This window comes from Scomber scombrus, chromosome 4 (assembly GCF_963691925.1).
Source record: "Scomber scombrus chromosome 4, fScoSco1.1, whole genome shotgun sequence".
Taxonomy (NCBI): domain Eukaryota; kingdom Metazoa; phylum Chordata; class Actinopteri; order Scombriformes; family Scombridae; genus Scomber; species Scomber scombrus.
This window is the reverse complement of record NC_084973.1, coordinates 2,350,897-2,365,550: the sequence shown is the minus strand read 5'-3', so window position 1 is coordinate 2,365,550 and position 14,654 is coordinate 2,350,897. Positions and strand designations below refer to the sequence as shown.

The 14,654-nt window shown below is 40.1% G+C and overlaps 1 protein-coding gene across 1 annotated transcript in view; it reads right to left on the bottom strand.

Annotated features, from left to right (window-relative positions):
• Positions 1-724: 724 nt before the first annotated feature.
• The window catches only part of slc4a5a (solute carrier family 4 member 5a), a 29,774-nt gene continuing 15,844 nt past the window's right edge, over positions 725-14,654 (bottom strand). Inside the window, exons 14-25 of the mRNA XM_062418109.1 lie at positions 12,323-12,594; positions 10,488-10,522; positions 9,848-10,039; positions 8,087-8,200; positions 7,000-7,161; positions 6,711-6,889; positions 6,433-6,505; positions 6,012-6,080; positions 5,251-5,424; positions 4,525-4,701; positions 4,358-4,416; positions 725-890 (exon numbers count right to left, since the gene is read on the bottom strand). Of these exons, the coding sequence (XP_062274093.1) occupies positions 725-890; positions 4,358-4,416; positions 4,525-4,701; positions 5,251-5,424; positions 6,012-6,080; positions 6,433-6,505; positions 6,711-6,889; positions 7,000-7,161; positions 8,087-8,200; positions 9,848-10,039; positions 10,488-10,522; positions 12,323-12,594 (1,672 nt within the window). The remainder of the gene's footprint in view (positions 891-4,357; positions 4,417-4,524; positions 4,702-5,250; positions 5,425-6,011; positions 6,081-6,432; positions 6,506-6,710; positions 6,890-6,999; positions 7,162-8,086; positions 8,201-9,847; positions 10,040-10,487; positions 10,523-12,322; positions 12,595-14,654) is intronic.

Here is a 14,654-nt window from a genome sequence, read left to right as displayed (position 1 = left end):
AGTCCATGAGAGCAAAAAAAACAAACATAAACCTGCAACAGAAACATCAAGACTTTTTGGTTGTTTCTTTTTGTAAAAGGAGAGCTGGATCTCTGGGATCATATTCAAACACACCATAACACCAACATGCATCAAAAGCTAACATAGAGAAAAGGCATGGCTTTGTACAGTTGATTTTACAGTTTTGTGTAAAATAGTTCTGTAATTATTATATAATTGTACTTGTCTCCACATTTCCTGCCTCAAAATCAAACTCTGTACACACAGGCTGATGTGAAATTATTGTACAATCAGATTTTACTGGTTTCAAGTTTAGTTTGGATTTAGAGTAATTACAACAACAGTACAATATTAATAGATGTCTATTATATATAAATATGAATATTTTCACATCAAATATGATCCTATACAGCACATACCGATAAATATTTCCTTTCTTCTTATGGCCATTTACATCATACACATAAATAAATAAATAAATTCAGTATTTAATATATTATTCCATTGAAAAATCTCTCACAAATGCACCAGTTTAAAAGTTGACTTCTCCAGCTGCACTGACTGGATCAGTCCTGTTTCAGCTATCTGTTCGGGTGTCAGTCTGCACACAGCTGTCACTCTGTGCCAGCTCATACTGTGCTTGCTTCAGCAGTGGCTTTGTACAGCATCCTGTAGTCTGCCCACACCTCAATGTGCTCTGTTAGCGAGACACCAAGTCTCCGCTTTATAACGTGGTCTCACTGCTCATGTCGCGGGGCCGGTGGGGGTCGATGTCCGAGTCGTAGTCCGACTCCATCTCGATCTTGACCTGGGGCACGGGGCAGGCCATCCCTCGGCCCATGGGCATGGCCGGAGACGACGGGCAGGAGATCTTCAGGTGGAGGGTGATGCTGAGGAAGGGCAAGCTCCGGTTACCATACACACCCACAGCCAAAGACACTGAGGGGTTGGGGGGTGGAGGCCGGGGAAGACAAAGGAGCTCAGCCACATGGCATGATGACAACAGCCGGAAACTAGCAGCTCATGACAGTTGATGAGCAAGAAAAATGAACTAATGGGTGGCAAGAGCCGCTGTGTTGACTGACTGGAAGGAAAACTCGCAGAGTCCTTGGTCACAATGTCTTATGGCTGAGAGTGATAAGAGAAGGTAACTCTGGGATTAACTCTATGAGGATTGGGTGTAAAACAGTGATTGAGGGAAGAGGCTGGGAAGTGGGAATAGGTTTTTTTGTGGCACTTGCAAACCTTCACCTCAAGTCATTTTTAACAGAACCAATGAAGATCACAGATCAAGCTCAATTTCAACACCACTTTTTCCAAACTTGAAATTGAGGATTTGATCATTGAGATTGGAATTCCTCAAATGTTTCTCTTGTTTTACCTACAGTGGAAGAGACCGGAGGAGCTTTGATGTCAAAATCAGGATCATGATCACACTGGAAATTTAGAGTCAGGTTAAATTTATAACAACAATAGAGGAAAGTACTCTCAACTCAAGTACAATTTTCAGGTATTGGTGTATTTCAATTTTATGGTAATTTACATTTCAGAGGTAACTTTGTACTTTTTTACTGTAATTCAGTCATTATTGTACTTTGCCAAACAAATAGGTTTGTAAGGCATGGTGACAAATGCATTTTAATCAGTCATGAAGAAAATGATATTGTATAACAAGTACAGATTTTTTTTATCACTTACACCGTCAAATCCAAACCATGCCTCTTTCAAAGCAATGCAGACATGATGGGTAATCTCCCAATTTTCCACAAAGGAAGTTAAAAAAAAACAGAGGCCAAAAAGGTAAACATTTAGCATGTGCTGTGTAAATTAACGGCAAATGTTATATATATATATATAGCTTTATCAGCTGCACTTTCAGTTCAGGAGATGGTAGTTCAGAGAGTAAAAAGCTACAATAAGATCAAGCTACGTTTCACATGCAGGTGTGGCTGATTTGCTAAAGAGATTCAGCACATGGAGGAAAAAGAAACAACCAAAACAGTGATGCTTGTTGCATGTGGATGATTATACAGTTATGTATGAACTGGCCTACAATAAATCCTCTAATTTTACTACTCCCAAATATACTAGATGCACAAGAGACTTAACATAAGACAGCTTAATTTTTATTTAGCTATTTAAAGTCCACATACTGTATGTTAATCTGAACAAAGAGCAAACTACACAGCATGCATTTCCATTCATCACCCTTCACCTCACAGACACTGCCTTTCAGTATAACCTAGTACACATCAAGGAAGAATTACAATATGCCCAGATGAGTGTACAAAGGGCAGCGCAGTGCACATACTGTGAGACATATAGCACATGACACAGGAAGAGTAGCAGCAAGGATTATACAGTTAATAGAGTTACAAAGATCTGCATTGCCTTAAAGTGCATGGAGAGGAGACTGTAATTACACCTCAGCCCAAACATGAGGGACTATGAGAGCCATAAAAGTGGTCGTGTGTAACATTTACATTTTAATTTCCGAACATCTGACAGTGAAAGAAGGAAGGAATGAAATAGTACTGAAGGGCACAGTTTTGTCAGAAGTCATGTAATATAACACAAATTCATTTAGTAGTAAACAGTACACCACATTCACAACTAGTAGTTCGTTCTTCATGGGGGGAAAATATTAGAGGTAGCAAAATATAATGCAACGCAAGCAATGCAACATAAAATAAGTCAAATAGTCAAACTGGGAAAAAGTTAGTGTTTGTAGCCATCGTTTGAACATTGGATGCTTTTGATAAGATGCTATGTTGAAATGTACTGTTTTGTTCATGTCTTTAAAGGGTTGATTCACCCAAATTACACAGAACGTATATTGTTATACTCCCAGTGGAGAATATCTGAGGGGTCCCCCAGCTGTTTAAAGGGATAATAAAGAATAAGAGATTTCTGTTACACATAAGTGTTTATATTTTGTTTTTATTTAAAGGATCAGTGTGTAGGATTTAGTGGCATCTAGTGATGAGGTTGCAGATTGCAACCAACCCCTCCTCTACCTTTCAAAGTGTGGAGGAGAAACTTGTGAAAAGCATAAAAGGCCTTGTCCAAAACCAATGTTTGGTTTGTTCAATCGAGGCTACTGAAGAAACATAGCGGTGCAACATGTCGGCTTTGTGGTGGAACATGGTAGAAGAGGACCCACAGGACTAGATATATAAAGGGCTAATTCTATGGTAAAAAAAAAAATACAACAATTCTTATTTTCAGGTGAATACTTCTTGTGTCCGTTCTGCTAGATGCCCCTAAATACTACACACTGTACCTTTACATTAAACTCCATTTGTTTGCTTTTTTCTTGTGAAATACATACTTTAGCTGTTTAGGGCTCTAAATATCCTTCAAATTAAAGAGTCAGATGAAAAAAAAGCTCATGCTTGTCATCATGAAGGGTCACAAGTACATACTGCTTAATTTTAAGGGCCCAAAAGACAAAAGAGTACATTGTAACTTAAATGTAAAAATGGTTAAGGCTATAGCTAGCTAGCTACTGGCTGGTTGTTGCTGGTTTACCTTTCCATTGCAGCCACTGGACTCACTTGACTGTCGGTTGGAGGAAGTGGTGACATGTCGTCCATCTTTATATACAGCAGTATATACAGTAAAAAATTGCATTGTATTCTGTCCGTACACACTGTTAGATCTCTGTCTCTACCTCAATGGAAAAGAGTGGGATTTTGTTTGGGGTGCTCACAACATTTCAGCTTGACATTTAACAAATTAAAAAGCAATGACCTCTTTCAGAACATATATCTTTCTTCAGGCACTCTTTCATTTCAGGCAGAGCATCAAAAACCTTTATCTAGTCAGATATATTGGTAAAAATTCCAGTTAGTTTTGACCTAACAGGGTTTTTTCTATGTACCAAATACTTTGAATGACACACAGACCTCGCTGTGAACTGTTTTCATTCTAACTGCTTTTTAATTTAAGAAATAGTCCCTCAGATAACAGTTAATAATCAGGTGTCAGTGACTTATTGATTGTGGAAAATAATAAATAAATGTTAGTTTTCAATGCTGTGAGCACCACTAATGAAATTGTATTTACATCTCCTGTATTGTCTCTCTGAGTCATACATCTCAAAAAAATTTTGTTTGGGTGAACCGACCCTTTCAATGATTGTATTTACAGTGTATGTGTGACTAAATGTTCACATGCACTCACTTGCAACAGGTGTCTGTTCATGGCTGTGTAATAGATGGTGTGTGTGTGTGCGTGTGTGTGTTAAAGCGCACTGTGTGTGGCAGCAGCCTGGCAGTATGCTCCCCAATGAGACTGTGCAACATCAGGATAGACGAGATCTCTGTAGGGGATGTGCAGTTTGAGGACACAGTACCTGCGATCCAAGTCCGACTCTGAGCTGGGAGAATGGTTTGTATAGGAGTGGAACTTCTCCTGCAAGCCAACACACGCAAGCGTTACACACTCAGGTCAGATCATTAGAAAAACTCCCCTCATGATTCATTCTTCCTGCAGGGGGCAGAAGAAGCCCGAGTTTCTCACCTCATCATCGCTGTTATCTGGTTTAGACTTCTTCTTCTCCTTATCCTTCCCCTTCTTTTCGTCTTCACCCTTCTTCTTCTTCTTCTCTTTCTCAGGCAGCAAGTCGTCGAGCCAGGCCAGGTCATGCTGGGAGAAGACCATGTCCAACATCTTCCGGACCAGCAGCAGACCAAGGATCTGAGGGTTAGACACAGAGATATACTGACATACAGGACTTGTTTGTACCTCTTATTAACATTCATCTCATAACCTGGTTATCATCTGCACATGATTTAGCTGGATGGCATTTATAGATGACATTAACATGAATCACTGGTATACACAATGAAATCAGATCGCCTCCTCTCTTTATATTTACACTCTTAAAAATGGCTTTAAGCCTTCATTCAGGTCATGTTTCTTTCCATTCATTTGTATCCTGACAATCAATAAGAATAAGATACGGTTTTATTTGAAAATGCTGCTTAGGTCAATATAGAAAAAAAATTGTTTGGGCTCTATAATTGAGAGGCATTATTTTAGCAGCAGTGAAGCATATTTGATCCTTGGATTTTATTATTGAAATTGAAATTATATCCAACTTTTTGAACATCAATTATGCATGTTAAAGCAAAAACAGCTGTCTCTTTTCCTCCACTCGGATACAACAACATGAGATCCCTCATCAATGTATATATACATGGACAGGGCAGCATAATACAAATAAAAGTCTATTCTATCACATACCATAACAGGGAAGATGATAGCCAAGAAGGTGGATTTGAGGACCCAGAGCACAGCCAGACATATAATCTGGATGAGCGTGAACAGGTGGACCTTCCTCAGAGGAACGTGGCGCAGGAAGGAGAAGTCCGGCTGGTGCTTGGACGGCATCATGTACAACTTGATCCTGTCCCAGAACTATGGAGGATGGAGGGGACCAGGTGGCAGAAGTGTGAGATGACGAAAAGGTTTGAGGGGCACAAGTTAATTTCATTTCTGTGGTATGAATGATTCATCTTAAATGATTTGGAGGAGGATTTCTATGCACCGCAGTTGAGCTTGGGTGTGCAGGGAGTTGCGGTTGAGTGGAGGAAAGTTATCAAAGAGCACCTGCCCTGGCACAAAGTCACCCAGCATGCAGTTTTAGGATTCCAAAACCATCTAAATGCCAATCTGTTACTCCACATATTAGTTATAATGTGACGTCTGGCCATCAGAAACACACATACAGATGCATACAATCTAGGCACACATGTACAAATTATATATTCAAGCCAGGGTTTAATATCCTCTTGTTTTCCCACTGCGCACAATTTCAACTTTTACAAAATCTGCAACCCTTCATTACCAATCATATCCGCATGCTTGACTGCTTGTCTGCATACTTGGCAGATTTAAGTAAGCTCATACCTGCTTGCTGTCAAAAAATTTAATAAGGAAGATGTCCAGCCACCATAACTTAATGTATTATGATAAATAACATCAGCAGCTGGCACACGTCGTACCTGGATTCCACTGAGCGAAGCTACACCCATGTAGAGGAAGACACCATACAGCACAGGCATGGGGATGAACTACAAGGTAGAGGAAGGACAGACACCCATGTAATATTGGCAGTTAGCAAAGTGTGTTTAAGCCTACACTCAAGGCAGTGATATCGTGGAAAATAATAACAAAGCCAGTGAAATTTGAACACTAGTAAGAGATTGTAAGAAAAAAAAACCTAATATGAATAAAAGAAAATACAGTTATATAGTCTCAGGAAAGCATTTGTTCATGTTGTAATCATGACATGCTTAAGTGGGGAGTAACCTGTACTCAGATTGCTTTGCCCTCCTTTACAACCGTGATAAGGAAACAGCACACAGAACAAAGCCATGTGTTAGTCATGTGACACATGTCAATCATCCACAGTGTACTTCATACCTTAAGTACTGGAGCGAGGAAGATGGAGACTCCAGTGAGAACAAACACCAAAATGCCAGTCATTCTTTGTTCTCTGTATGTTGGACATTGATACACAAGAGACTGTCAAGTCAATTTCACATACCTTCTCTATGCTTCAACAACAGTACAAAGGATTTAGCAAAGTGTTTCTCTCATACTGTGATATTGCCAGTGGCAGCCTGAAGGCATTATTTCCCAAGTTGCAGTTTTCTCTTTTTATTTCTGTGTCCGGTGATTTTATTTAGCTTGAGACCAACCTGACCCCGAGGAACTGAGGCTGCTCTCCGGGAGCGCTGGACTCGCTCTCCATCTTCAGAGAGTCGATGTGGGCGATGGAGATGACGGTGGCGGCGACGTACCAGGGAAGGCCTAAGAAGGAGCAGACGGCCATCAGGACCCCCACCCAGAACAGATCCAGATGGTAGCCGCAACCTTTCTGTCCAGGACAACAAACACGGATATATCATATATAACAAATGTTAAACAATACACTTCAAGAGAGATCAACACTATCCATTAATCCATTTCCTCCAATAGCACACCTACTTTAAGTTTGTTCTCCTTGCGGTTGACGATGACGGCGCTGATCTGCTGGTCCATGAAGATGAGGATGGTGACGAGGAGGGCGGGGACAAAGCTGGCCACATAAACCCACCACGGGTTCTTACTAAACGGCATCACCAGCCAGCCGCGACCCGGCCGAGTTGGCTGGTGGGAGATGACAGACCATTTTTATTTCCACAACAAATGAGCAGCTGTACATGAACATTTTAGATGAAAACAAGATCTTGGAAATGACCATCAATACTTTAAAGATTTTCATGAAGCCAAATCCCATTGATGCTATTTGTGTTCTGCTTTCCTGCAAAAAAAATTCAGTGCATTTACATTCTCTAACTATCTCTTTATTTAGTAGTTTAAATTGTTAGTGGCAGGGTCTGCCATGTCTGTACTGGATTCACATGAACTTCACATGCACAATTGATTCAAAGCAAACAATGAAGTTATTCAATGTTACTCTTTGTAATATTCCTTCACTGATATCAGTCTCAGTGTTTACTGTTCACTCTCCTCCAGCCATATCAGAGCTGTATTAAATTACTGATAATGCATACGGTACATTTTACACTGCTGCTGCTTCATATTCAAAGCACTCAACTGGTCAAACGTGGCTTTTATTGTGAAGTAGTCACGAGAAAAATGCCAGATATTTTCAGTGTCTTTTGACAGCGGATCGGTTTTAAACATCGCAGGGAGTCAGTGAGCTGCAGGCGACTTCTTTTACTTATTTAAACTGTGTCCCAACACAGTGCAGCAAGAAGTCAGATCATGTTTGCTGATGGCATGAGGCCAGTATCTTTATCTTATCTTCAGTGTTAGTTGGTTTGGCTGCACTGGAAACAGATACACCAAGAAGCTTTTCATGTTTACTGCTTACTGTCGTATTAAACCACACTTTCTGTTACCACCAGTAGCCATCAGTCGCCAAATCTAACAGGACTGATATGTCAGGGTCTATTACTTTAGAGTACCATTATTTGCTTTAATTCATGCTGTGACTAACTTTGTGCGAGCAGCCTATTTTACAAATAGCTATCTAATTTGTGAATGATACTTCAATGACTTGCTTTACCTTAAATTCTGTTGGGACGATCAGCTTGGGGGTTTTTAGACCTATCAACATGTCAAGCCCCACGAACGTCATGATGGACATGAAGATGGAGAAGTCACTGATGAGTTTCCTTAACTGGTGCAGGAGAGAGAGAGAGAAACAATGAGACAAGACAATGTGACAAAACTGAACAAATCAGAAGTAAAAGCAGAAAAAAATGTCTGAAAGGAGGCAACTCATAAATACTGAAAAAGCTGAGCTGTTCCTGGCTACACTTGAGTCAGCAGTAATCCTATGACTGGAAGAAGAAAGGACCAGATTTTTGTATGTTTGACTATCCAATTCCAGACACAAGATAGATGAGAGCAGCACTGTGGTGTTGGGCCTGAGGGGATTGTACCAACCCAGCTATATAATCAGCAGCAAGTCACTGTGCTGAAAACTACCTGCATACATAAAGAGTGACAATAAGTGAGTCATCTGCTTGAGACATTTAGAGCACAGCAGTTACTTTCTGCTGGAAATCTACACTATCGCCCATGATGTTGGAATAAAATATTTTTTACCTCTTTCCATGAAATGATTGTGACAATGTGATTCATTCTTAACAGATAAAGCGTTTATCTTCTCAAAACTGTATAAATCAATCTCCTCCAAACATATCACAACGCAAATTTAAATAGGAATAAACAGAGGATTGTATCTGAAAACAAAATTATTCCAACTTTATGGACGACAGTGTACTTGTAACAACCTATTTTGTTTACAGTTTTTTTTTTTTACACCTTTAACAAACGCTTTTTAAATTGAGGGAACTACAGGTCACAATCAGTGTTTATTGCTGTGCCATTTATTGACCTTTTTATTCACAGGAAGTTATGACTACTGTAAGGACTGTGGAGCAATGTTTGCTTAAGCTTGTATGGTGCACCTGATATAATAAACATTCCTGCTGTGAGTTTTACTCAATTCCACCGATCGACAGTCTGTAGCATAAATGGCAAAAAAAATCAAGCAATGCAACATTTAATGAAGACGAATAATGTAAGATAGAAAACTCCTTGCATTCGCCAATTCTTCTTATTTTTTTTTTACTCTAAAGTTTTCTCTTAGGTGTGAATGAAAAATCTGCTTCACTGTCATCACCATAGCTTTCCAATTAACTGATACATACTTTTCTTGGAAATTTTTCTCACCCTTACAGCAGCCTCTCTGTTATAACACCTGACAGTGTAACATATCCTACTGTATAATATTATCTTCTCCCCCCTCTTTATTTCTATCACAATACAAAATTGCTCTGATTACACATTGTTGGCAGCTCTATTCATATTTTCTAATTATTTGGGGTCCCCTAACCCCACCGACACTCCCAAAGCACAGCTCAAACCTTTGAGTGGTTCTTTTTTACTCTTGGGTGACATTATAGGAAAAGAAACGTGCCCGCTAACAGAGTGCGATTTAAAGGGAGCCAATTATTCTAATGAGCTCGTCTCATGAATGTGCTCCTACTCATGAGAAGGTGTCATTTATCAATTGAAACAAGCTATTTTGTGCAGTTGAGAGAGTTTGGTAAATCAGGCTCGAAGTACTCACATGAACCAGCCTCACAGAAAAAAGTAAGAGAGATTTAAGATGAAGATGATGATGATGATGAATATAAATGAACTTGTGTTTGTTTAGAAGACTCCACAGGCCGCATTTCATTTCTCTGTTAATCATAACGCCTGATTGAGGAAAGACGGACACATAGATAAATTGATCAGTAAGTAGTTTTGTCACCTTGGTGGGGAAGTAGCGGCTGAACTTGAACTTCTTGAGGGACACGGTCATGGAGTAGGTGCCGAAGAAGAGGATGAAGGACATGAGGGCCAGATCGGGGACGTACTTGCAGGTGTTCCCCACCAGAGATCCTCCGTACTTCAGACACTCCTTCTTACTCAGCTGGCTCCAGTCCAGAGCTGTCACATTCAACTGGGGTGGTGGGTGGCAGTGATGGAGAGACAGGAGAGGAGGAAGAAGAGTGAAGTATTTTGACAAAGACGTGGAGGTTGAAAAAATCATAAAAATGAAGTAAACAGTGAAAATCGTTGGCACGGATGTGAAGTTGTGTAATCCACGGAGGAGAGCGAGCGAGGATGATGGGACAGATGGTGATAAACAAACAAAGGAGAGAAAGAGGAGAGCAAAGCGACTTCATTGTCAGAGAGAGTTGATACCTTGGTTAGCTGTAAACAAACCATTTTTTTTGCTATTTTGTTTTTAACAATGCTGCCATATAGGCTTTCAAAAACAGCTTCAAATTCATTCTGGGGAAAAGCTGAAATGTCACCAACTCTTTAAACTTTCAGCTTATAATGCAATGCATCAAAGTAGGGGTTAAAAAAAAAGAAAAGAAAATTGAATTAAAACAAGCACTTACCCCAGAGACACTAGAGCTGTTATCTGGTATTGGAACTAAACCATTGAAGATCATTGCAGCCACTGTTTATGGATGGGAGAGGGACAGACAGAGACAGGGAGGTTAATGAGACAGAAAATGAAGAGGTGGGTTAGGAGGAAAACAGAAGGGAATGAAAAAGAAACGCAAAACATTATGAGAATCCAGCTCCCGGACATTGCAGAAAGCACTCTGAGGACCATGCAGACGAACAAAAGAGGTACTCACTTGCAAGAGACGGCGGCCAAATTGTTTGTGCATGGCGAAAACAAACAAGAGACAAATCAGTTACAGAAATCAATTTCAACAGAAAGTACTGCAATATTGAAAAGGAGTAAACACAGCGAGCAATTGAGAACTTCATTTAAAATGGATGTGCATTAAGCTACAGTCCAGTTCAGGTTGGTCATCTTTATACAATGTAACCAAAACACAATGATATTTTGAGGAAAATGATGAATTGATTATGTTTATTTCAAACTTAAAGGTACCCTATGCAGTTTTTCACCACTAGAGGTGCTGTGGACCAAACTTTTTAAGAGTGTGTTCTTGTTTTATTAGTATCATTTACAAGGGCACACATGCATGCTGGGGCACGATTCAAATCATGCTGTTTTCATGCTTTCCTGTTGACCAACTGCTGGTGGCAGTAACATACAAGGAATTGCAGCAATGAGCAGTGAAGAAGAAGCCTGCAAGCTAGCAAACAGGATGTAAACAATGCAGGAGTAACAGTATTTTAAAAAATCCACTTTGTAAAGGTTTTTTGATGAGGGGTACTTTGCCAGACCTCAAGGAACATACTGCGTTAAAAATTTAACACACATTTTGTTTTCAGGAAATCGTCAAAGGGCATCTTTAACTAAGTAACATTTGAGAATAATCACAGCATAGTCATATTGGTCAGATGAACCAAAAGGATAAGAATGACATCATCTGGTCTATGATGTAACTGTTATATATATACCTATAATTCCAGGTCTAAAAGAACAAATTTGAGGTTATGCATGTTTAGCCAGTCAATTAAAAAGTGTGCATACTTTGTCACATTACATACACATCATCAACCAACATTTTCCAACACATACTCGCAGGTGTTACCAACGCCGCCATTGGTTTACATGTATTTCAATTGTATAAAAATGAACATGCAGAGACTTGGAAAGTTGTTCAGTAAGGTGTTGAGTTGAGATGGGTAATCTTAAAGCCTCTGAAAACTCTGAACTTTCTTTTTTTAAGTATCAATGTCTAAGAAAGCAGTAAAGTATGGACAAACACATCTTTAGATATTATGTATAATGAACACTCAAATATGTAAAGTAATTCTCCTTCATCCGATTTGATTTGACAGCAGCCTGGCAACAAAAACAGACAATCCCACAACTGTAATCAGACTCTTAATCAAATGTTGCTAAATCCTGATTGGTGAGCAGAATCAACAAGCCATCAAATCAGCGAACTTAGAGAAAAAAAACAAATATAGAAATCTCTCATTGTGAAATAACCACCAGTTCTAATTTGGAGACAAATAAATAACGTGTTCATGTAGGACGCCATCGCTCATAATGATCATTTTTTATATTTTTTAAATATTTTGTATAATAGTCACTGCTCTGAAGATTCACGTTATAAAAGATCAGTAGGAGATAAGTGTTGGTCTGGTTGCTTTTCCAACCTGAATACTGATCGATTTACTGCCCATCACAACCTGCCTGGAACATCAGTCTACCGAGCCCAAAACCAGACCCTCGTAACCACACTGCCTCGCTGTGGAGAATCCCCCTGTATCTCCCCCCCGAGCCAAGGGGTGAACTCACTCGGGTCTGGGGCCAGGCACTCGCACTTGTAGGCGGTGACGTAGTCGGGCTTGAAGTCGGTGTTGATCGGGTAGTATTTGAAAGAGCCCACCATCTTCTTGATGGCGTCGGAGATAAAGATGAAGGAGATGAGGCTGGAGAAGCCCTCCTCGGTGAAACGCGTCATGTATTTGATGATGTAACTGGCGTCGGTAGCCACCAGGATGAAACACTGCAGGCAGGAGTGCATGCCGATCCACAGACGCAGCTCCATGTAGTCTATACCGTTGTTCCTTTGGGAGGGAGAGGTCAGAGAAGTCATGGTGAATGCATTGATGAAGTGAGTTAACTAAGACTCATATACATACTTATAGTGTATGTATACATATCCATTATGTATTCATGTTATCTGTATTCATAACATGAACATACACAGGACTCTATCTCAACATTTAACTTATTCTACCTAATTCATCTTACAGTCTGTGTCATGTCATCAAGTTCATCTGTCAGTTAGTACATGCATGCTACTCCCTCTTCTTTCTCCTATTAATATTTCTGTTTGTTTATGCAGGTTTGTGATGATCTATGCAGGAGTGCTGTTGACACTTCCAACAGTTTGTGTCATTTCTGTACTGAGCTGCAGATATTACCACTGTCTGACACATACGTCTGTCCTGACCATATTTTATGATCCCATGGTTATTCAAATTCCATTTTTTGCTAAAAAAATAAGTCTTCATGCCAGCTTTAGTGAAGCAGTTTATGTTTTACAGCTGAATAGCTCTGCATTAGCACTTAGTATTTCTACTAATTAGCTGAAACTATCTGTTTTTACATATTTTGAGGCTCTGCAGTTCACTTGCTCACAGTGCTGTGTGGTCACTGTTTTAACCCTCCTGTCGTCCTCCCGGGTCAAATTGACCCCATCTCTTTCTCTCCTCCCTCTTTCTTTGCTCACTCCTCCTTCCTTTCTTCATTCCTTTCTTCCTTCCTCCTTTCCTTCCACCCTTCCTTCTCTCCTTACTTCCGTCCTCTTTTCCTCCCTCCCTCCTTCCTCCTTTCCTTCCTTCCTTCCTTCCTTCCTTCTCTCCTTCCTCACTTCCTCATCCCTCCTTAGTCCTTTCTTTCTTTCCTTCCTTCCTCATTCCTTCCTTCCTTCCTTCTTTCCTCCCTTCCTCCTTTCCTTCCTTCCTTCCTTGCTTCCTTCCTTCTTCTTTTCCTCCATCCCTCCTTACTCCTTTCCTTCCTTCCTTCCTTCTTTCCTCCCTTCCTCTTTTCCTCGATCCCTCCTTACTCATTTCCTTCCTTCCTTCCTTCCTTCCTTCCTTCTCTCCTTCCTCCCTTCCTCATCCCTCCTTAGTCCTTTCTTTCCTTCCTTCCTCATTCCTTCCTTCCTTCCTTCTTTCCTCCCTTCCTCCTTTCCTTCCTTCCTTCCTTCCTTGCTTCCTTCCTTCTTCTTTTCCTCCATCCCTCCTTACTCCTTTCCTTCCTTCCTTCCTTCTTTCCTCCCTTCCTCTTTTCCTCGATCCCTCCTTACTCCTTTCCTTCCTTCCTTCCTTCCTTCCTTCTTTCCTCCCTTCCTCCTGTCCTTCCTTGACCTGAGGACAACAGGAGGGTTAATGAAGCAGAGTGGTAAATGATAAATAATAATCAATGTCTGGATCAAGGTCCTATCTTTTCTAATTTTGTGCAATGTTAAGAGTCAGTGAAAGCAGACATTAGATGTCTGTCACTACATTTTAAAGGTAGATTGAGTGTCTGGAGTGAGTTACAAAAAAAAAAAAAAAAAAATCTTCCGCCTCTTTAGCAGCCCTCCAGCTGGAGGTGCCCTCATAGGCAGCTGTCTAGCTTATCTATTACTTTTTCAGTAATTCACTCAGTTGGCAGTATACATATATATGATAGGAGGATTAATCACACAACAGTTTGACAGGTAGTCTGACTCAAGCATGGCTGGTAGACATGTCTTTACTTTTTTATCTCTAAACCTCAAAGTTTCTTTTTACTGCCTTGAGATCAAAGATGTGAAGCCAATTAGACACCTTCCACTCGTGCCCTTTAAGTGGATAAAGGATAAATCAGCTTTTTGTTCACATTGGAATACAGATGTGAATGTATGTTTTCCCCTTTATTAACAATACAGATCAGATCAATTCTATCAGTAACAATGTAATGATCACACTAACACACTGCTGGTTTGGAGGGATATGAGATAAATATTTAAATATTCCTTCTGTTATTTCTGTTGTCCCCCCTGGCACTAGCTTCTGGCACATATAAGGGGTGCTGATAGTGGGGACTTATCAGATTTGACAGGCCTGTTGATGACTGACTCTTTAAACTCCTTATC